The sequence below is a fragment of the Ranitomeya variabilis genome, chromosome 3, assembly GCF_051348905.1.
Source record: "Ranitomeya variabilis isolate aRanVar5 chromosome 3, aRanVar5.hap1, whole genome shotgun sequence".
NCBI lineage: Eukaryota > Metazoa > Chordata > Amphibia > Anura > Dendrobatidae > Ranitomeya > Ranitomeya variabilis.
The window spans coordinates 657876488-657898368 of NC_135234.1; the positions used below are offsets into that span (position 1 = coordinate 657876488).

At 45.0% G+C, this 21881-nt stretch overlaps 1 protein-coding gene across 2 annotated transcripts in view; it reads left to right on the forward strand.

Annotated features, from left to right (window-relative positions):
• Positions 1-292: 292 nt before the first annotated feature.
• Positions 293-21881, forward strand: part of HIGD1C (HIG1 hypoxia inducible domain family member 1C) — a 48875-nt gene continuing 27286 nt past the window's right edge. Inside the window, exons 1-2 of one of the 2 annotated variants that reach the window (XM_077297817.1) lie at positions 293-444; positions 9777-9876. In XM_077297817.1, coding sequence (XP_077153932.1) covers positions 9786-9876 — 91 coding nt within the window. In that variant the 5' untranslated portion in view covers positions 293-444; positions 9777-9785. Of the gene's footprint in view, positions 449-9776; positions 9877-21881 lie in introns of both variants that reach the window. The other variant, XM_077297818.1, reaches the window with a different exon arrangement.

Consider the following 21881-nt stretch of genomic DNA (forward strand, 5'->3'; position numbering starts at 1 on the left):
GTAAATCAGCGTTATTGCTGTGAGTACAGCACTGAGGTGTAAACTGCAAATAAACTGAGGTACAGCACAGGTTGGGTGGTGCTACAGCAAATCAGCACTGTGGGCAGAACTACAAGTCCCAGAGTGCATCAAAAGCGCAGACTGCACATGCGCGGACCGCAGCTGTGATGTTTATGTAATAGGAGGAGGCAGCAGGTGAGGCCTAGCGCGAGCTCACTGTCACAGCGATTCTCATTGGTTACACGTCTGGCCGGGGCGGGGCCTGGTCTCCTGCGGTCACCTCTACTCAGCGGTGTTAGCAAGTGAGCTACATAGCGCATACTGATTGGCTGCGACGTTTTCATGACGTCAGTGGACCCCGTCAGCTGTCTCTTGTCACCCGACTGCGCAGTAGTTTGGCTTCAAGTCTGAGCAGTGCAGACGTGGGCACAGGACGGCCGCCAGGTGGGTGAGGACTGTGTGTACGGGGGGCTGCACACTTACTGTGTGTGTACAGGGGGCTGCACTGACTGCTTCACACTTACTGTGTGTGTACAGGGGGCTGCACTGACGGCTGCACACTTACTGTGTGTGTGTACAGGGGGCTGCACTCTTACTGTGTGTGTACAGGGGGCTGCACTGACGGCTGCACACTTACTGTGTGTGTGTACAGGGGGCTGCACTCTTACTGTGTGTGTACAGGGGGCTGCACTGACGGCTGCACACTTACTGTGTGTGTACAGGGGGCTGCACTGACGGCTGCACACTTGCTGTGTGTGTACAGGGGGCTGCACTGACGGCTGCAGACTTACTGTGTGTGTACAGGGGGCTGCACTGACGGCTGCAGACTTACTGTGTGTGTACAGGGGGCTGCACTGACGGCTGCAGACTTACTGTGTGTGTACAGGGGGCTGCACTGATGGCTGCAGACTTACGGTGTGTGTACAGGGGGCTGCACTGACGGCTGCACACTTACTGTGTGTGTACAGGGGGCTGCACTGACGGCTGCACACTTACTGTGTGTGTACACGGGGCTGCACTGACGGCTGCACACTTACTGTGTGTGTACAGGGGGCTGCACTGACGGCTGCACACTTGCTGTGTGTGTACAGGGGGCTGCACTGACGGCTGCAGACTTACTGTGTGTGTACAGGGGGCTGCACTGACGGCTGCAGACTTACTGTGTGTGTACAGGGGGCTGCACTGACGGCTGCAGACTTACTGTGTGTGTACAGGGGGCTGCACTGATGGCTGCAGACTTACGGTGTGTGTACAGGGGGCTGCACTGACGGCTGCACACTTACTGTGTGTGTACAGGGGGCTGCACTGACGGCTGCACACTTACTGTGTGTGTACACGGGGCTGCACTGACGGCTGCACACTTACTGTGTGTGTACAGGGGGCTGCACTGACGGCTGCACACTTACTGTGTGTGTACACGGGGCTGCACTGACGGCTGCACACTTACTGTGTGTGTACAGGGGGCTGCACTGATGGCTGCACACTTACTGTGTGTGTACAGGGGGCTGCACTGACGGCTGCACACTTACTGTGTGTGTACAGGGGGCTGCACTGACGGCTGTAGACTTACGGTGTGTGTACAGGGGGCTGCACTGACGGCTGCAGACTTACGGTGTATGTACAGGGGGCTGCACACTTACTGTGTGTGTACAGGGGGCTGCACTGACGGCTGCACACTTACTGTGTGTGTACAGGGGGCTGCACTGACGGCTGCACACTTACTGTGTGTGTACAGGGGGCTGCACTGATGGCTGCAGACTTACGGTGTGTGTACAGGGCGCCGGTTATTCCAGCAGGCCAATATACATTGACTTCCGTTTACAGTATAGTAAGTAGCTGACTGGTGCAGGTTATGTCATTTCTGTACTAAGTTACTGCCCTGCATCTGGGAGGACATGCTGGGATCTGTAGTCCTTCTATATCTTCCTTCCGGCAAAACCCTTGTCCCATTGCTGAGTTTCTCCAAAATTTTCATCACCTACTGAGGCTATAGAACAAATTTGACCGCAGCGACCTGGGCATCACATGTGCGTGTGTTATGGTGCTGAAGAGCCTGCGATGGCCGTTGCATTGTTGGTGATTTTGCTGGTACCTGGATGCCGATATTCGCTCCCCGGCACACAATGTGGGGTCCTGGCCCTTGTGGGCGCTCCACTTTAATCTGTGGCTCCTAAGGAGCTGTCCCACTTAGAAGAACACTATTCTGGGCTTCACATCACACGAGTTTGTTTTTCCAGTTTTTCTTTTGTGTGTTTTGGTCAATAAATTCATCTAATTTCAAAAAATAACAATAATGTATGACACTGGCACAGAACGAACCCATCCGTGTGCACGGGCCCTGGTGCCGACTGCGGTTTTACCTTTGTGGGAAGATCTAAACTGATTCTGGAAAGACGCGCCACATGTCCGGTTACGCAGGGCAGCCGGAGGCGGCCCTGCACGCATGGTGGAGATGGGATTTCATGAAATTCCCTCCACTATGCTGAAACATCTGGCCGCAGCGGCTGTACACAGCGTCCAACCTGCAGCGTTTACTGACCGTGAGAACATGCCCTTAGCTCAATCTGGTGGCAGACTCTGTAATGCTCATCATTCTTCTTCGAACAGATTATAAGTTTTTTGGAGTTTTTTGTAGCCCAAAATACATACAGGGGCTGGAACTGTTGCATACTGCACCACATGGCCGCACTCTTAGGCTACGTTCACATTTGCGTTGTGCGCCGCAGCGTCGGCGCCGCAACGCACAACGCAAACAAAAACGCAGTTGCGTTATGAACAAAAAAACGCAGCGTTTTGCGCCGCATGCGCCCCCCCAAAGTCTAGACAATTTTTGCAATTTTTTTGGAAAACGCATGCGTCGTACAACGCACCACGACGCAAGTACTTGCGTCGTCTGCGTTGTCAATGCAAATCAATGGGAAAAAAGGCGCATCGACGACGCAAAAGGCTACGTTCACATTTGCGTTGTGCGCCGCAGCGTCGTCGCCGCACCAAAACGCATGCGTCGTGCGGCCCTATCTTTAACATTGGGGCCGCATGGCGCCGCATGTACATGCGTTGTCATGCGTTTTGGTGCGTCGTACGCCGCATGCGGCGTTAGGGCGCACCTGTCAGGGCGCGGCAAACGCAACATGTTGCATTTTTTTTGCGGCGCCGACTTTTTAAAAAACGCATGCGTCGTGTTTGCGTCGCTTTTGCGTCGTCGATGCGCCTTTTTTCCCATTGATTTGCATTGACAACGCAGACGACGCAAGTACTTGCGTCGTGGTGCGTTGTACGACGCATGCGTTTTCCAAAAAAATTGCAAAAATTGTCTAGACTTTGGGGGGGCGCATGCGGCGCAAAACGCTGCGTTTTTTTGTTCATAACGCAACTGCGTTTTTGTTTGCGTTGTGCGTTGCGGCGCCGACGCTGCGGCGCACAACGCAAATGTGAACGTAGCCAAAGCGACGCAAACACGACGCATGCGTTTTTTAAAAAGTCGGCGCCGCAAAAAAAATGCAACATGTTGCGTTTGCCGCGCCCTGACAGGTGCGCCCTAACGCCGCATGCGGCGTACGACGCACCAAAACGCATGACAACGCATGTACATGCGGCGCCATGCGGCCCCAATGTTAAAGATAGGGCCGCACGACGCATGCGTTTTGGTGCGGCGACGACGCTGCGGCGCACAACGCAAATGTGAACGTAGCCTTAATTCCTTTTTCCCAGCGTCTCAATTTCAGTGGTATCCCGAGGATGTAGATACAGCTTAATATTATGGTGGAATAAGGAGCTGTCTGCTCCCTCTTCCACCATTCAGCCTGTGCATCTGGGTCCCAATGGAGCAGGTGCAGATTGTGCCTGCTGCGCGGAGTCTCAGTCCGCAGAGACTGGAATAGCAGATCAGGGAAACTGGGCTGGGTGAAGCTGTACTTGGGGTCTCATATTGTGTCAGTGGGGCCATAATACTGTGTGGTGGGAAACGGGAGCACCATGATTTGGGCCCCTCTGGAGGATCACACTGTTTCGAGAGCTGTTAATCAAGGTACAAGGGGCTTATAAACAGGGGGCAATATGATTTACTGTTTTGATACATTTTCTAAAAAAAAAACCACCGTAAATTATATGGCTTTTATGAGCTCCTTTTTTATTCTGTCTTGGAGATTTTTTCACAAACTGTATTCCCCCTACTCTTTGTTTTTGTATGTTTGTAGTGCTTTTTGAATATACGAATAAAGATTTTCCTATATATTTTTTTTTGTAATATTGCAAGTATCATTTAGTTTTCTTTATACATGGGTTACCGGTGCTATATATTAGGCCGGCGTCACACTCGGCGTAAGACAATACGGTCCGTTTTTTACGTCCGTACTACGGCCGTAATACGGAGAAATGTTCCCAAAATATTGATCCGTAGTCAGGGTGTGTCAGCGTATTTTGCGCATGGCATCCTCGGTATGTAATCCGTATGGCATCTGTACTGCGAGATTTTCGCGCAGGCTTGCAAAACCGACATCTAATGGATTTATGTGCTCAAATGTTCGGGAAAACATATATACAGTGTATATATATATATATATATATATATATATATATATATATATATATATATATATATATATATATATATATATATATATATATATATATATATATATATATATATATATATATATATATATATATATATATATATATGTCATTGAGACACATATATATATATTCTGTATTTAGATTTCATTCAGCGCGATATCTGTGAACAGCCGGTAATTCAATTACCGGCTTTTCATTTCTCCTGCACAAACCCGACAGGATATGAGACATGGTTTTCATACAGTAAACCATCTCATATCCCCTTTTTTTTTGCATATTCCACACTACTAATGTTAGTAGTGTGTATGTGCAAAATTTCAGCGCTGTAGCTGCTGAAATAAAGGGTTAAATGGCGGAAAAAATTGGCGTGGGCTCCCGCGCAATTTTCTCCGCCAGAATGGTAAAGCCAGTGACTGAGGGCAGATATTAATAGCCAGGAGAGGGTCCATGGTTATTGCCCCCCCCCCGTGGCTAAAAACATCTGCCCCCAGCCACCCCAGAAAAGGCACATCTGGAAGATGCGCCTATTCTGGCACTTGGCCACTCTCTTCCCACTCCCTGTAGCGGTGGGATATGGGGTAATGAAGGGTTAATGCCACCTTGCTATTGGAAGGTGACATTAAGCCAGATTAATAATGGAGAGGCGTCAATTATGACACCTATCCATTATTAATCCAATTGTTGGAAAGGGTTAAAAAACACACACACACATGATTTAAAAGTATTTTAATAAAATAAACACAGCGGTTGTTGTAATAATTTATTGTTCTCTCAATCCATCAGGAACACCCTCGCTTGGAAAAATAATAAACGCACAAGATACATACCTTCTGGTGAACCGTCTCGTCCCACGAAGTAATCCATCTGAAGGGGTTAACTAATATTACAGGCAGGAGCCCTGCTAAATGCAGCTGTGCTCCGTGCCTGTAATCCCCGGGTGCTGAAAGGAAAGCAGTGATCTGTACTTACATTGAGTCGCGGTGATGCGCCCCTGCTGGATGTTCTCATGAACTGCAGCCTGGGAACTTTTTCCCACGCTCCAGGTCATATGAGGACATCCACCAGGGGGCGCATCACCGCGACTGAAGGAAATGTAGGTCAATGACCTACATTTCATTCATTTGCCGGGGATTACAGGCACGGAGCACCGCTGCATTTAGCAGGGCTCCTGCCTGTAATATTAGTTAATCCCTTCAGATGGATTACATCGTGGGACGAGACGGTTCACCAGAAGGTATGTATCTTGTGCGTTTATTATTTTTCCAAGCGAGGGTGTTCCTGATGGATTGAGAGAACAATAAATTATTACACAACCGCTGTGTTTATTTCATTAAAATACTTTTAAATCATGTGTGTGTGTGTTTTTTAACCCTTTCCAACAATTGGATTAATAATGGATAGGTGTCATAATTGACGCCTCTCCATTATTAATCTGGCTTAATGTCACCTTACAATAGCAAGGTGGCATTAACCCTTCATTACCCCATATCCCACCGCTACAGGGAGTGGGAAGAGAGTGGCCAAGTGCCAGAATAGGCGCATCTTCCAGATGTGCCTTTTCTGGGGTGGCTGGGGGCAGATGTTTTTAGCCACGGGGGGGCCAATAACCATGGACCCTCTCCTGGCTATTAATATCTGCCCTCAGTCACTGGCTTTACCATTCTGGCGGAGAAAATTGCGCGGGAGCCCACGCCAATTTTTTCCGCCATTTAACCCTTTATTTCAGCAGCTACAGCGCTGAAATTTTGCACATACACACTACTAACATTAGTAGTGTGGAATATGCAAAAAAAAAAGGGGATATGAGATGGTTTACTGTATGTAAACCATGTCTCATATCCTGTCGGGTTTGTGCAGGAGAAATGAAAAGCCGGCAATTGAATTACCGACTTTTCACTAACACCGCTGCGTATTTCTCGCAAGTCACACTGCAGGTCCGTGTGGAATCCGTATTTTTCTCGCCCCCATAGACTTTCATTAGCGATTTTTTTGCGCAATACGCTGACAAACGCAGCATGCTGCGATTTTGTACGGCCGTAGAAAGCCGTATAATACTGAACCGTAATATACGGCTAATAGGAGCAGCCTCATTGAGAATAATTGTGCCGTATGTAATGCGAGTTTTACGGACGTAGTTTCTGCGCTCTTACGTCCGTAAAACTCGCCAGTGTGACGCCGGCCTTATACACCCCTTCCTTTCTATTTTTGTTTTGGGTAGCATGGTGGCTCAGTGGTTAGCACTTTTGTTTTGCAGTGGTGGGCTCGCATCCCACCAAGGACGACATCTACAAAGAGTCTGTATGTTCTCCCCATGTTTGGGTGGGTTTCCTCCGTGCACTCCAGTTTCCTCCCAGACTGAAAAGACATACTGATAGGGAATCTAGATTGTGAGCCCCAATGGGGACAGTGCCAATGTTTGTAAAGCGTGGTGGAATTAATAGCGCTATATAAATAAATAGTCTACTACTGATGAGAATAAATGTATAATATGTCCTATCCCAATGTGGATTATCAGTAGCAGCCAGATGACCTTCTAAATTCTGCTTGATAATAAGCAATAAAATTACTAATACAAAATAACATGTTAATATTGAGCAGAACTAATTTCGCCCTGTTAATTCGGCCGTCCACATCAGTCGTGGTCTGGTGAAATTTAATTGACCACTCATGGTCAGGACTATAATGACTTCGCAGTTCTAATGTTCTTATAATGTCAGATTAAAATACCTGTCATTTTATATTATGCCAAACATTGTTTTCCAATTTCTGACAATATTGTTAGTTCATGTCCCAGTGTATCTCAACTCCAGTCCTTAAGAGCCACCAACAGGTCAAGTTCTCAGGATTTCCTTAGTATTGCACAAGTGATAATTTCATCACCTGCTCAAGCATTAATTCCATCACCTAAGGAAATCCTGAAAACATGACCTGTTGGTGGGTCTTGAGGACTGAAGGTGAGAAACGCTGTCCTAGACTGTTTGGGGCAAGCAACCTGCCAAAGCATAACCTGCAGGTACAGTCCTAGGAAGTCTGGACAATCCCATTAGTTTGAGTGCACCCTTCCCTGCTCCCAGATTCCTACCCAGGACTAACAATAGAATAAAAGGGTCCTGGCATCAATGCTCTGGTGACAGTTGTACATAGCAGCGCTCTGTCTCCTCGGGATCTGTGCTATCAGGAGCTGGCTCACATCCAGACTGGCGCGGATGGTGACATGAACTTGTCCTCTGCAGCAGTTGTGGGGTGCAGGGCTTTGGTTAGAAATGTGGGACCCCATGAATAGAATTAAAGTGTCATAGTAGCGCTGCATCTTCATGTGGATGTTTGAAGTCTCAGTTTCTTCTCGTCTGTCTCCGCCAGGCTTGTGCACCGCTAATAGGTGCTGTCACACTTCCTGCCTCACTGCGTGTAATCAGGCAGGTCACTTGAGGTTGGTAACTCGTGTGCTGCCAGGCAGGAGGGCAGCGGGATTACAATTCCTTTTGCTTCTCCCTTTTGTCCTTGGTAATTTTGGATGCAGGTTCATTTAGTGTTTGCACGATCAAACCATTCAGTGTTCATCCATGTTTTGCCTTGAAAAAACGTATCTTATCGGTGACATTCTTCCACTAATAATATTAAGGATTACACCCTTCTCTTTCTTTCCTTGAGATGGCTAAAGGAAAATGTACGTAAAAAAACTGTCTGTGTATATGTAATGGCACAAAAGTAAATGCATTTTATTGGGATTGTATGTGATATACTAACATAAAGTAGCAGGTATGTGAAGGGTAATAAAGGAAATGATACAAAGTTTTCTAAATATCTTAAATCCAAACTCCTGCGTGTTTTTTTTTTTTTTTTTTTGTTTTGTTTTTTTTTAATTATTGCAGCAATGGAATCAGGGCTGCTGGCTGGCAAATTTGTTGGCTTGGGGGCAATCACAAAGCAGTGACCGTTTAGTTGTGGGGCCCATCTTTAGCCTGCTCATCTCTGGCCGCTGCATTAAAACAGCAGCACATGTAACAAGCTTTAAATTATGGTGGATAGTACTTATGGTATTTTTCAGACTATAAGACCCACTTTTTTCCTCCAATTATGTGGTGGAAAATGGGGGTGCGACTTATAGTCCGGATGTACCGTTGCGACTTATAGTCCGGATGTACCGTTTCTGGCTGAGGTGAGGACGTGGCAGTGGTGGAGCAGCAGGTCTCAGGACACAGGAGCCGGCTGGCTGGAATGTTACTGGTTTTTTTTGTTTTTTTTTAGGGTTTGCATCAGTTCATGTAAAGAACATGCCTACCACTGTGAACATATTATTTTTTTTTTATTTTTTTTATTGTAACGCAAACAATAACATTCATCTTCCCCTCGACTCAGACAATTTTCCCTGTCCGTGCTGCTGGCAGACATCCCCACAGCTTGATGCAGCCACCACCATGTTTTACTGTGGGGATGATGTTCTTGGGGTGATGAGCTGTGTTGGTTTGGTGCCAGACATTGTTTAGTTCTGACTTAAGAAAATCTGTCTAATGCAGGACAATTATTTGAAAATATTTTTTTCTAAACCAGAGAAAAAGAAAAAAATCTAACCATGCCTAGTATGCAATAGTGTTTACTGTATGGATAATTTACAGTAAATTGCTTTATGGTAGATTTTATGGGATTACTTTTGTCACCAGCTTACTCTTCTTTCCCTCTTAGTCCATACTTCTAAGACCAACTGTACCTTTACTTGTGGTGTGTATATACCCTGAACTGTTAGGCCTCTTTCACATATGCGTCATGTGACGTACCTCGCAATCCGTTGTTTTGGGGAAAAAATGGATCCTGCAAATGTGCCCGCAGGATGCGTTTTTTTTCCCATAGACTTGTATTGCCGATGGATAACAACGTATGGCCATACGTCGCATCCGTCGTGCACTGGATGCGTCGAGATTTGGCGGACCGTTGGCATGAAAAAACGTTCAAGTGAACGTTTTTTCGTACGTCGCGTCCGCTATTTCCTACCGCGCATGCGCGGCCGGAACCCCTGCTCCCTCCTCCCTGGACTTTAGAATGGGCAGCGGATGCGTTGGAAAACTGTTGTATTTAAGTTCTTATTCAATGACTGCCGGAGTAGAGCTTTATATATGTTTATTATAAAGTTTTCACCATATAATAATGGTAACCCAGATGAATAGTATGAGCAGCCATGATATTTTATTTCTTCTTCCACATAGAAATTAAACATGTCTTCAGAAGCATGGACCCCCTCCGAAAGCGACTCCACATCATCGAAGCTGATTAAAAAGTCTAAGGAATCGCCCTTTGTCCCTATAGGTACAGTTTATTGTTTTTTGTTTGTTTGTGTTTGTAGCTTGTTAAATTTATTCTGCTTTTATTAATGGATACCGATGCAAATTAAAGTGAAATCAGATCCGATGATCGTTTAGGGTAGTTTTGTTAGATGCTGGATCGGAGAAGAACTTTGAACACTTTTGTAACGGGGTCTACCAAGCTGGGGTACCTCTTTAGTACCACCCCGTGTTTCAGGAGGTCCACTTTGTCTTTGGCTGGAGTCTGAATGAAGGACGCTCGCTGGAATTCCTTGATTACATGAGAGCATATAAAAGCTGACTGCTTCTCCACGTATTTCCAGTCTCACACACTTTATTCACAGAACACAGAATATATATCACAACTAGTGTTGAGCATTCCGATACCGCAAGTATCGGGTATCGGCCGATATTTGCTGTATCGGAATTCCGATACCGAGTTCCGATATTTTTGTGATATCGGAATCGGAAGTTCCAAGTGTATGGTTCCCAGGGTCTGGAGGAGAGGAGACTCTCCTTCAGGCCCTGGGATCCATATTCATGTAAAAAATAAAGAATTAAAATAAAAAATATGGATATACTCACCCATCCGGCGGCCCCTGGACCTTACCGATGTAACCGGCAGCCTCCGTTCCTAAGAATGAGGAGTTTAGGACCTGCGATGACGTCGCGGCTTGTGATTGGTCGCGTGAGCGGTCACATGACCAATCACAAGCCGCGACGTCATCGAAGGTCCTAAACTCCTCATTCTTAGGAACGGAGGCTGCCGGTTACATCGGTAAGGTCCAGGGGCCGCCGGACGGGTGAGTATATCCATATTTTTTACTTTAATTCTTTATTTTTTACATGAATATGGATCCCAGGGCCTGAAGGAGAGTTTCCTCTCCTTCAGACCCTGGGAACCATCCAGGATACCTTCCGATACTTGTGTCCCATTGACTTGCATTGGTATCGGGTATCGGCGATATCCGATATTTTTTGGATATCGGCCGATACCGATACCTTTGAGTATCGGAAGGTATTGCTCAACACTAATCACAACAGATACAGAGGGCAGGCCCATTCAAATGCGGCAGGCCAGACATACATTACAATAGCCGCAGGTGGCCGGAGCCTGCTGATATTTACTGTGGGAATTACAAAGGTGGGGGAGGTCAGAAGGGGGATAACTTGTCTCCTCTGCCCAGGGGCGCAGCCTGTGGGCTGATGCATTAGGGACATATATCTCACATGGAACCTATTATATATACAAATAACTGCATAACATATTCTGGGTGCTGGGGGATTCTGTAACAACTTTAGTGGTTAGCTTTGGTTTGTACATACGGGCACTCATGTATTAGAGCAGTGTTTCTCAACTCCAGTCCTCAAGAACCCACAACAGGTCATGTTTTCAGGATTTCCTTAGTATTGCATAGGCGATGAAATTATCAGCTGTGCAATACTAAGGAAATCCTGAAAACATGACCTGTTGTGGGATCTTGAGGACTGGAGTTGAGAAACACTGTATTAGAGAATCGTACCCAAGTTGCATAATTGCTCTATTCCCTTGTAGCAGCTCATGCTTGCAAATGGTTAAAATTGTAGAGTGCTTTAAAAAAAGAAAAAAAAAAAAAAGTAACTTTTCAATATATTATTTAAAATCCTCTGTTATTAAATGGAGAAATGAGTGTACTTATAATCTCGTTTCTAAAAGAAACACTTTTAATCACCCGAGGTCTGTGCTGCGGATTACATACACTAAACTAGACAGCGTCTTGTATGTCATTCTTAGCTGCCATCTTCATCATAGGAGCGAGCGTTGTACAATTCTATTGCACTCGCCACCTGCACTGAAGACAGAAGCTTAGCAGCAGAAGCAGGACTTGGCTTAGTATATTGCAGAACACACCTCAGGTGGTCCAAACTGCTACTAGACAGCATAAACCTGTAAGGCTATGTTCACTGGATATTTTTTTCAGGTGTTTTTGAGCTGGTCTGTTCTATAGAATGCCTGAAAAAGTGCTTGCCAGGTTCTTCCTTTTTATTTCTGTTGAAATTCAAATTAATTCTTTATAATAGAAGTTAATAACAAGCCTAAAAATAAAGAAAACAAAAAGTATTTGAGATATCTGGGCGTCTTTTAGGGCATTCTGTAACAGCTTTTGAGACGTTTTTGCATAAAAAAAAATATTAGTGTTACCAGAAAAATATTTAGAATTGAGAGTCCTCAGTGGTTGATACTTTTTAATGGCTAACTGAAAAGATGGTAACAAATTACAAGCTTTCGAGACTACTCAAGTCTCTTCATCAGGCATAGACTAATACAAAATCTGAAGAAACACATACTTATACACAATACAGCAAAAAAAATTGCAATAGATAAGACAAGTGACGTGAAGGAGAACTAGCATTATGGGAGAGGGATAAACAATTGTGGCCATAAATATTGGAACAGTTCATAGATAAGGAGTATGAAAGTTTTATTGTCCTCCGATTGGGGCCTGGTTCTGTGTTGTGATGCCCCCACAAGGTCTGAGAAACAAATTCCTTAATTGATGTAAAAAGACAACTGGCCAACGTTACCAGTGCAGCTTTTGCTAGCAATGGAGGGGCAAAATCCTGGTCTTTCTGACAATTCTGCAGAGCCATCCGTTGATCAAGTGAGTGAAGTCAAGGGGCAGATGTCACCTTTCTTATTCTCTCCGATGGCTATATTGTATTTCAAGGAGATCCTAAAAAAACTAATTCAGCTGATAGGAAGAGGGTTAAGAGATGTGCCACTTGTAGCATTAAATTGCCAGAAGCAAACCGCTATGTATTTCCAAAATAGTTAAGGATGAACATTCCCCTTTCATGGCCAATATAAGAACAATTATTAGCGAGAGAGTCCAAAACACTATATCTGGCCTTGTCTCGTCTTTCTCCCCAGTCTCCACCTAGTTATAAGTGACTAGAGTGAATAGAGTTGAGCAAATTTTTCAAAATTCGGTTCCGATTTATGATTGACAACAAATATTGTTTTTGCAATATTCACCAAACACAGCCGAATGTCATTGGAGTAAATCGGAGTAGAAATGAACAAAGATTACTTTCTGTTAATGATCTTTAAAAACTTTTAAATAAAAATTATAGTTTAAAAAAACAAAAGCATACTGTACACAAAAAGTCGTTTGTGGGTGGGAAGATTGGATAGCAACAAACTATATAAAGTGCCAGTGCTTATATAGGTAGTAACCCAATGCTACATGTCTTCATCTAGATCAGGGGTGGAGAACCTCAGGCCCCCGGGCCATTTACGGCCCTCGATGACCTTTTATCAGGCCCCCGGGCAGATTCCCAGGGTCCGCATTCTTGTGCAGGGAGCTGTATTTTGATTGCTACCAGCTCATTAATATCTTCTTGCTCTGTGAGCAGACACACGCAGTTTTTACTACTAAACACTGAAGGACATGCAATGAAAGATTACGTCCTGATACCAGTGCCAGAGTCAGGATGTACTTTATGGGCAGAGTTTGTACTTCCCCCGAAGGATCGTATAAATATCCAAACGGCCCTTACTAGAAAAAAGATTCCCCACCCCTGATCTAGATAAACCACTAATGTCCATCACTCCATTTATTTATAATCATATCATTGAGACTTGATTCTGGCACTGGTGTCAGGACGTACTTTCATCGCACGTGCCTCAGCATTCAGTAGTGAATACTGTGTGCAAGTGCTCACAGAGCAAGAAGAAATTTGAAGGATTTTCCAGCCCAAGCACTGTGGTCTCTGGGAATCTGCCCGGGGACCAAAGAAAAGGTCATAGCGGGCCATTTACGGCCAGTAGGTCTGAGGTTTCCCACCCCTGCTTTAACTAATCCTCCTTGGATTGGAAGATTCGTGAAAGCTATCCACAGACTTGGGCCCATAATTTAAAGTTCCATCCCTACATGGGATCTCCCCCTAGTCCTGAATGCACTTTATTAAATTCCATATGAGCCTCTGGAGGACGCAAATATAATATCTCTAAACCTGAAGACTGCCTTCCTGGTGGCAATCACAACGGCAAGGCATGTAGAGGAAATTCAGGCCTTGTCCATCAGAGATCCATATCTGAAAGTTCTAGAGGACTCTATCATACTCGAGTTGGATCCAGTGTTCTTGCCTAAAGTAGTGACGAGCTTTCATATGAATCGAAATATCATTTTACCCTCCTTCTGAAAGAACCATAAAAATCAGCAGGAACTTTCCTTTCATTCCTTGTATGCAAGAAGAGCGATTCTATGGTACATGAAAGGTTAGCAAATGGATTCAAACCTCTTCATTCAATTTTGGGGACAGAACAAAGAAAAGAAAACTTCAAGATCTATTCTGGCAAAGTGGATACAATCTGCAATCCGTGTAGCCTACTCCTTCAGTGGAAGTCAAGGTCCATTCAACAAGAGCAATCTCTACTTTATGGACCGATTGAGCACAGGCTTCGGCCGGCGTCACACTGGCGAGTTTTACGGACGTATGAGCACAGAAAATACACCCGTAAAATACCCATTACACACGGCCCAATGATTCCCTATGTCCCAGCTCCTATCAGCCGTATTTTACTCATCCGTAATATACGGTCTTGTACGGCCGTAGAAAATCGCAGCATGCTGCGTTTGTCACCGTATTGCGCAAAAAAAATCGCCAATGAAAGTCTATGGGGGCGAGAAAAATACGGATTACACACGGACCAGCAGTGTGACTTGCGAGAAATACGCAGCAGTGTTCTATAGAAAAGCCGGTAATTCAATTGCCGGCTTTTCATTTCTCCTTCCCAAACCCGACAGGATATGAGACATGGTTTACATACAGTAAACCATCTCATATCCCTTTTTTTTTTTTTTTTGCATATTCCACACTACTAATGTTAGTAGTGTGTATGTGCAAAATTTGGCCGCTGTAGCTTGTAAAATAAAGGGTTAAATCGCGGAAAAAATTGGCGTGGGCTCCCGCGCAATTTTCTCCGCCAGAGTGGTAAAGCCAGTGACTGAGGGCAGATATTAATAGCCTAGAGAGGGTCCATGGTTATTGGCCCCCCCCTTTCTAAAAACATCTGCCCCCAGCCACCCCAGAAAAGGCACATCTGGAAGATGCGCCTATTCTGGCACTTGGCCTCTCTCTTCCCATTCCCGTGTAGCGGTGGGATATGGGGTAATGAAGGGTTAATGTCACCTTGCTATTGTAAGGTGACATTAAGCCAGATTAATAATGGAGAGGCGTCAATTATGACACCTATCCATTATTAATCCAATAGTACGAAATGGTTAATAAAACACACACATTATTACAAAGTATTTTAGTGAAATAAAGACACAGGGTGTTGTAATATTTTATTAGACTCTTAATCCACCTGAAGACCATCGTCCTGAAACAAAGTTAAAAAAACAAACAACAATATTGCATACCTTCCGTCATTATGTCCCACGATGTAAATCCATCTGAAGGGGTTAAATCATTTTACAGCCAGGAGCTGTGCTAATGCAGCTGTGCTCCTGCCTGTAAAACCCCGGGTACTGAATGGAAAGCAGGGTGATCTGTAGTTACCTTGAGTTGCGGTGATGCGCCCTCTGCTGGATGTCCTCATGAACGGAGCCTTGGAAAAGTTCCCACGCTCGAGTTCATATGAGGACATCCAGCAGAGGGCGGCTCAAGGTAACTACAGATCACCCAGCTTTCCATTCAGTACCCGGGATTTTACAGGCACAAGCGAGTGCTTTAGCACAGCTCCTGGCTGTAAAATGATTTAACCCCTTCAGATGGATTTACATCGTGGGACATAACGACGGAAGGTATGGAATATTGTTGTTTGTTTTTTTAACTTTGTTTCAGGACGATGGTCTTCAGGTGGATTAAGAGTCTAATAAAATATTACAACAACATGTGTCTTTATTTCATTAAAATACTTTGTAATCGTGTGTGTGTTTTTATTAACTATTTCGTACTATTGGATTAATAATGGATAGGTGTCATAATTGACGCCTCTCCATTATTAACCTGGCTTAATGTCACCTTACAATAGCAAGGTGACATTAACCCTTCATTACCCCATATCCCACCGCTACACGGGAGTGGGAAGAGAGTGGCCAAGTGCCAGAATAGGCGCATCTTCCAGATGTGCCTTTTCTGGGGTGGCTGGGGGCAGATGTTTGTAGCCAGGGGGGGGTCCTATAACCATGGACCCTCTCTAGGCTATTAATATCTGCCCTCAGTCACTGGCTTTACCGCTCTGGCGGAGAAAATTGCGCGGGAGCCCACGCCAATTTTTTCCGCCATTTAACCCTTTATTTTACAAGCTACAGCGCCCAAATTTTGCACATACACACTACTAACATTAGTAGTGTGGAATATGCAAAAAAAGGATATGAGATGGTTTACTGTATGTAAACCATGTCTCATATCATGTCAGGTTTGGGAAGAAGAAATGAAAGGCCGGCAATTGAACTACCGGCTTTTCACATATATCGCGCTGAATTAAATATAAATACAGAATATATATATATATATATATATATATATATATATATATATATATATATACACACACACACACACACACACACACACACACACACACACACACACACACACACACACACACACACACACACACACACACACACACACACACACACACACACACACATATATATATATATATATATATATATATATATATATATATATATAGTGCCTAAAAGTAGTATTCAACCCCCTGCAGGTTTAATAAGATGCAAATAGGTTAGAGCCTTCAAACAAGAGCAGGATTTATTAACAGATGCATAAATCTTACAAACCAAAAAGTTTTGTTGCTCAGTTAAATTTTAAACATAAAAGTGTGGGTCAATTATTATTCAACCCCTAGGTTTAATATTTTGTGGAATAACCTTTGTTTGTAATTACAGCTAATAATCGTCTTTTATAAGACCTGATCAGGCCGGCACAGGTGTCTGGAGTTATCTTGGCCCACTCCTCCATGCAGATCTTCTCCAAGTTATCTAGGTTCTTTGGGTGTCTCATGTGGACTTTAATCTTGAGCTCCTTCCACAAGTTTTCAATTGGGTTAAGGTCAGGAGACTGACTAGGCCACTGCAACACCTTGATTTTTTGCCTCTTGAACCAGGCCTTGGTTTTCTTGGCTGTGTGCTTTGGGTCGTTGTCTTGTTGGAAGATGAAATGACGACCCATCTTAAGATCCTTGATGGAGGAGCGGAGGTTCTTGGCCAAAATCTCCAGGTAGGCCGTGCTATCCATCTTCCCATGGATGCGGACCAGATGGCCAGGCCCCTTGGCTGAGAAACAGCCCCACAGCATGATGCTGCCACCACCATGCTTGACTGTAGGGATGGTATTCTTGGGGTCGTATGCAGTGCCATCCAGTCTCCAAACGTCACGTGTGGTTGGCACCAAAGATCTCGATCTTGGTCTCATCAGACCAGAGAACCTTGAACCAGTCAGTCTCAGAGTCCTCCAAGTGATCATGAGCAAACTGTAGACGAGCCTTGACATGACGCTTTGAAAGTAAAGGTGTACCTTACGGGCTCGTCTGGAACGGAGACCATTGCGGTGGAGTACGTTACTTATGGTATTGACTGAAACCAATGTCCCCACTGCCATGAGATCTTCCCGGAGCTCCTTCCTTGTTGTCCTTGGGTTAGCCTTGACTCTTCGGACTAGCCTGGCCTCGGCACGGGAGGAAACTTTCAAAGGCTGTCCAGGCCGTGGAAGGCTAACAGTAGTTCCATAAGCCTTCCACTTCGGGATGATGCTCCCAACAGTGGAGACAGGTAGGCCCAACTCCTTGGAAAGGGTTTTGTACCCCTTGCCAGCCTTGTGACCCTCCATGATCTTGTCTCTGATGGCCTTGGAATGCTCCTTTGTCTTTCCCATGTTGACCATGTTTGAGTGCTGTTCACAAGTTTGGGGAGGGTCTTAAATAGTCAGAAAAGGCTGGAAAAAGAGATAATTAATCCAAATATGTGAAGCTCATTGTTCTTTGTGCCTGAACTACTTCTTAATACTTTAGGGGAACCAAACAGAATTCTGGTGGGTTGAGGGGTTGAATAATAAATGACCCTCTGAAAAGACTTTTCACTATTTAAAAAAAAAATAAACAAAGAAATAACATTCTTTTTTGCTGCAGTGCATTTCACACTTCCAGGCTGATCTACAGTCCAAATGTCACAATGCCAAGTTAATTCCAAATGTGTAAACCTGCTAAATCTGCAGGGGGTTGAATACTACTTGTAGGCACTGTGTAATAAATATAAATATATATATATATATATATATATTATACTGTATATATGTTTTAACACGAACATTTGAGCCCATAAATCCATTAGAAGTCGGTTTTGCAAGCCTGCGAAAAAATCTCGCAGTACGGATTGTCAAGGTGAAAATATATTTCTTATATACCTTTTATACTTTTATAAATCTTTATACACTTTTTGTACTGCTATACTTTTATACTGTGAAACAATAAGTTTTTCCTATCTGTTAGTTAATGATTTAAAATGGCTGCCAGGCAGTTTCGTTTCTGGTTTGTGTCTGGAGGGATGAATCATTTCTTTGGAAACGAAACTAAAAGAATGATAAGAAGAGGAGGAATTCACCAGGAGACGTTCGACGAATCAGAGACTGAGCACTAGATGTATGCTGCTTAAACCCCACCCATTGCATTCCCTTTTTAGTACTATGTATTGAAGAATAAAGCACAGTTGCTGCTCAGCTCCTCACTGAGGTGATCGCAAGAGCATCAGCAAAGATTGAATCAGCTACGTGTCTGAATCATTTCTTTTTCCGGTACCAGAAGTTCTGCGCTCACATTACAATTTGGAATGACTGGTGAATGAGGATTAATTGTCGTTATTACGACCCCGACAATTTTGGCGCGACCAACGGGGGGCGTGGCCAGCGATCCGAGACCCTCTGGACCCATGCCTGGATGTCTGTGGATGATACCCGTAGTGGCTGACCTCGAGGACTGATCACCCTCCGTACACGGTAAGTGGCGATCATGTACACTGTATATGTCACACTTGCTAGTGTCTCAGCCGTTATTGGTTTGTCTGTAGTCTCCTTGGGTCCGGGAGGTGAATGATCGAGTGGTGAGATCAAACGTGATCCTGTGCCACGCTCTGAACCAGCAACTGAGAGAATGTCGCATTCTGTGCGATCTCTGTACACCACACCTTCTCCACCGGTCATTGTACTCCATTCAACCATCCTACCTGTGACTATTGTCTAGTAGTGAAGTGGACTGAAAAATTGAGCCAGATTGTAGATTGTGGGGCAGCTTAGAGAAAGGGATAGGAGACGCAGCCTCTGTGATATTGTGCTGACAGGTAAATAAGGCGTTCCGTGAGGGGACCACCTGTCCAGGCAGGTAACTAAGGCGTTCCGTGAGGGGACCACCTGTCTAGTTAGGTAACTTAAGACGTTCCGTGAGGGGACCACCTATATTTTTGTGGAGGGGTCTCATTAGGAGGCTGCCTCCCGACTGTTTGGGATATCGTGGCAGGATAGTCTGTAATCACTGTGTTCAGGTTAGGGACAGGAAATATTGAGCGCGAGGCTCTTTTCCTAGTACGTCGAACGTGAGGCTCCGTACTGTGGAACTCAGCGTTGACGATCGCTGCCAGTGGTTTACTGCAGAAAACCATAGTATCCTGGGAGCCAAGCTGCGTATCTTAAAGCAGAAGAAGTCAGTGCCCCACAAGTTAGATGAGGATGCCGTGGAAGTCAAGACAATGGTCACGGGAGGGCAAGAGACAGTCAAGAAGCTTATCTGCGAGTTGCGCGAAGCTTAAAGAACAAAGGATGAAAATAGGTTGATGGAGAGGAAGGATCAGACAATGTAGAGCCCGTGTTTGGTTATAAAATGCCTTTGAACTGTGATGTTATAGATTGTAAAATGGCCGCCGTGCCACTGATGATGAAAATGCAGTCTCAGCCAGCGCCCTGTAATGACGGCGGAAAGAGATCTCCAGAAGTGTAGGGGTGTCCTGTTTGTGTTGTGCAGAATCCAACCTGGGCGGAGACCTGCCTTGTGTGTGTGTACGGACCGTCCTTGGGGCTCCGCCCAGACCACGGAGGATTATAGGAAAGTTTTGTTGAAATTAAGTCTGAAAACTGCTGCCGTTTGTGACTGTAGAAGATACGGAGCTGTGTGTCAGTGTTGTGTAGTATGGGGGAGGGGCAGCAGCAGACAGCTGCGAGATTTCTTTGTCAGTTTTCCTCTCTTTTCTACTTATCTACGCTACAAGCCGGAGAGAGGGGGGCAAGGTGCTGGGTTTCGTTTCTCCCTCTTGCGCTGTGGATTGCAGTGAAGGTTCTTATCTCCCTGTGTACTAGATGGGAGGGGCTGAGTGAATCCCTGCGCAACTTGCTTGCAATTTTTCCCCTCGGCGCTGCGGGCTACAGAAAGGGGGGGCTATGTATTGCATTCCAAAGTTTTCTCTGTCCTTGGTTTAGTAAAGACAAGGGGTTAAATCACTAGCCCCCACCTTTGCAGCTGCGAGATCAGTGTTTCTTATCTTCATGGGCAAACACCACTGCCCCCTCCTATTGTACATGCAAGTCCAGCTTCACATTCCAATACGCCTTTAACCCCGTATGGGAATTTCATTATCTCCCCAGCCCCGACATGCCAATTCTCAGATCAAGAGCTTGTTTTAATTAGAGTAGATGACAGACCCAATGAATATAGTCTTATAAAATCTATCCCTGTGGGACCTTTCCCTGAAGTTACTGCTCAGTTCGTAATCTTTTCTATATGTTCGGTAAATTTACTGGGGGCAGATTTATTATTACAGTTCTGCTCCAGGATATAATTCCAAGATGATGGTCCTGATAGACACAGATTCTCCCCCAATAATGCCTGTAGAACCAGTAAAAGTGTTTCTCAAACCTGGTGCTCCTTTTCCCCAAGTCCATCAGTACCCTTTGAAACATGATCAGGAGCAGTGTCTCAAGGGGCAAATACAAATGTTATTCGATAATGGTGCCCTGATACCCTGTGTTTCCCCATGTAACACACCCGTGTTTCCCGTTAAAAAAAAAAAAAAGGGGGGCCCATTCATAGTCCAAGAGTGTCAGGCCTACCTTGCCACTTATGGCCCCTTGCATCCAGGAGACGCTATGTCCACCCAAAGAGGGAATTTGCCCTGTGATACAGTGTTACACATTGCAGGCCCCGTATATGATTACAAGACACCCGAGCACTGCCGTACAGTATTGAAGACTGCCTTGCAGACAGAGCTCACCTGCAGGACATGCTACAGGTGTGCTGATTCAGCTTCATGGAGACAAATAGAGACCTGTTGCTTATTACAGCGGCCGCCTGGATAGGGTGGCAAGAGGAAGTCCCTCCTGTATTTGGACCGTGTTGTCTGTCCAGCTGTTGCTACACAAGTCTTCAGAGATTGTTTTGGATCACCCACTGATGGTCCACACCCCACACGATGTACATAGTATACTTAACCAAGTACAACCTGGCCACATGTCCATGGCTGGACAGCTGCGACTTCGGTGTGCTATTCTCATGCCTACTAATGTGATTTTAAAAAGGTGCGCTGTCCTGAACCCCGCTACTCTTCCCCTAGTTCCTATGGATCCAAAGGGGGGAGGAGTAGGTGACATGAGCAAGGACACTTTTTCTTTCTAGAATGGATCCAGAGGAACAAGATTAGGTTTCCAAACCATATGATTGTCTAGAATTGATGTCTCAGGAAACGGCTGGTCTCTAGTGTGCCTATTCTAATGCTGATTTTGAGCTTTTTGTAGATGGATCCCGTCACCAAGATGACCAAGGACGCTACTGTACCAGATATGCTGTGGTCTCAGAACATGAGATAATCAAGGCAGAGTCAATGCAAGCTCATATGTCTGCACAAGCAAACTAGCAGAAGGTAAGACTGTAAATATCTACACTGATTCCAGGTATGCTTTTGGCATTACACACGGTTATGGGCCTATCTGGAGAGCCAGGGCTTTCCTGACAGCAAA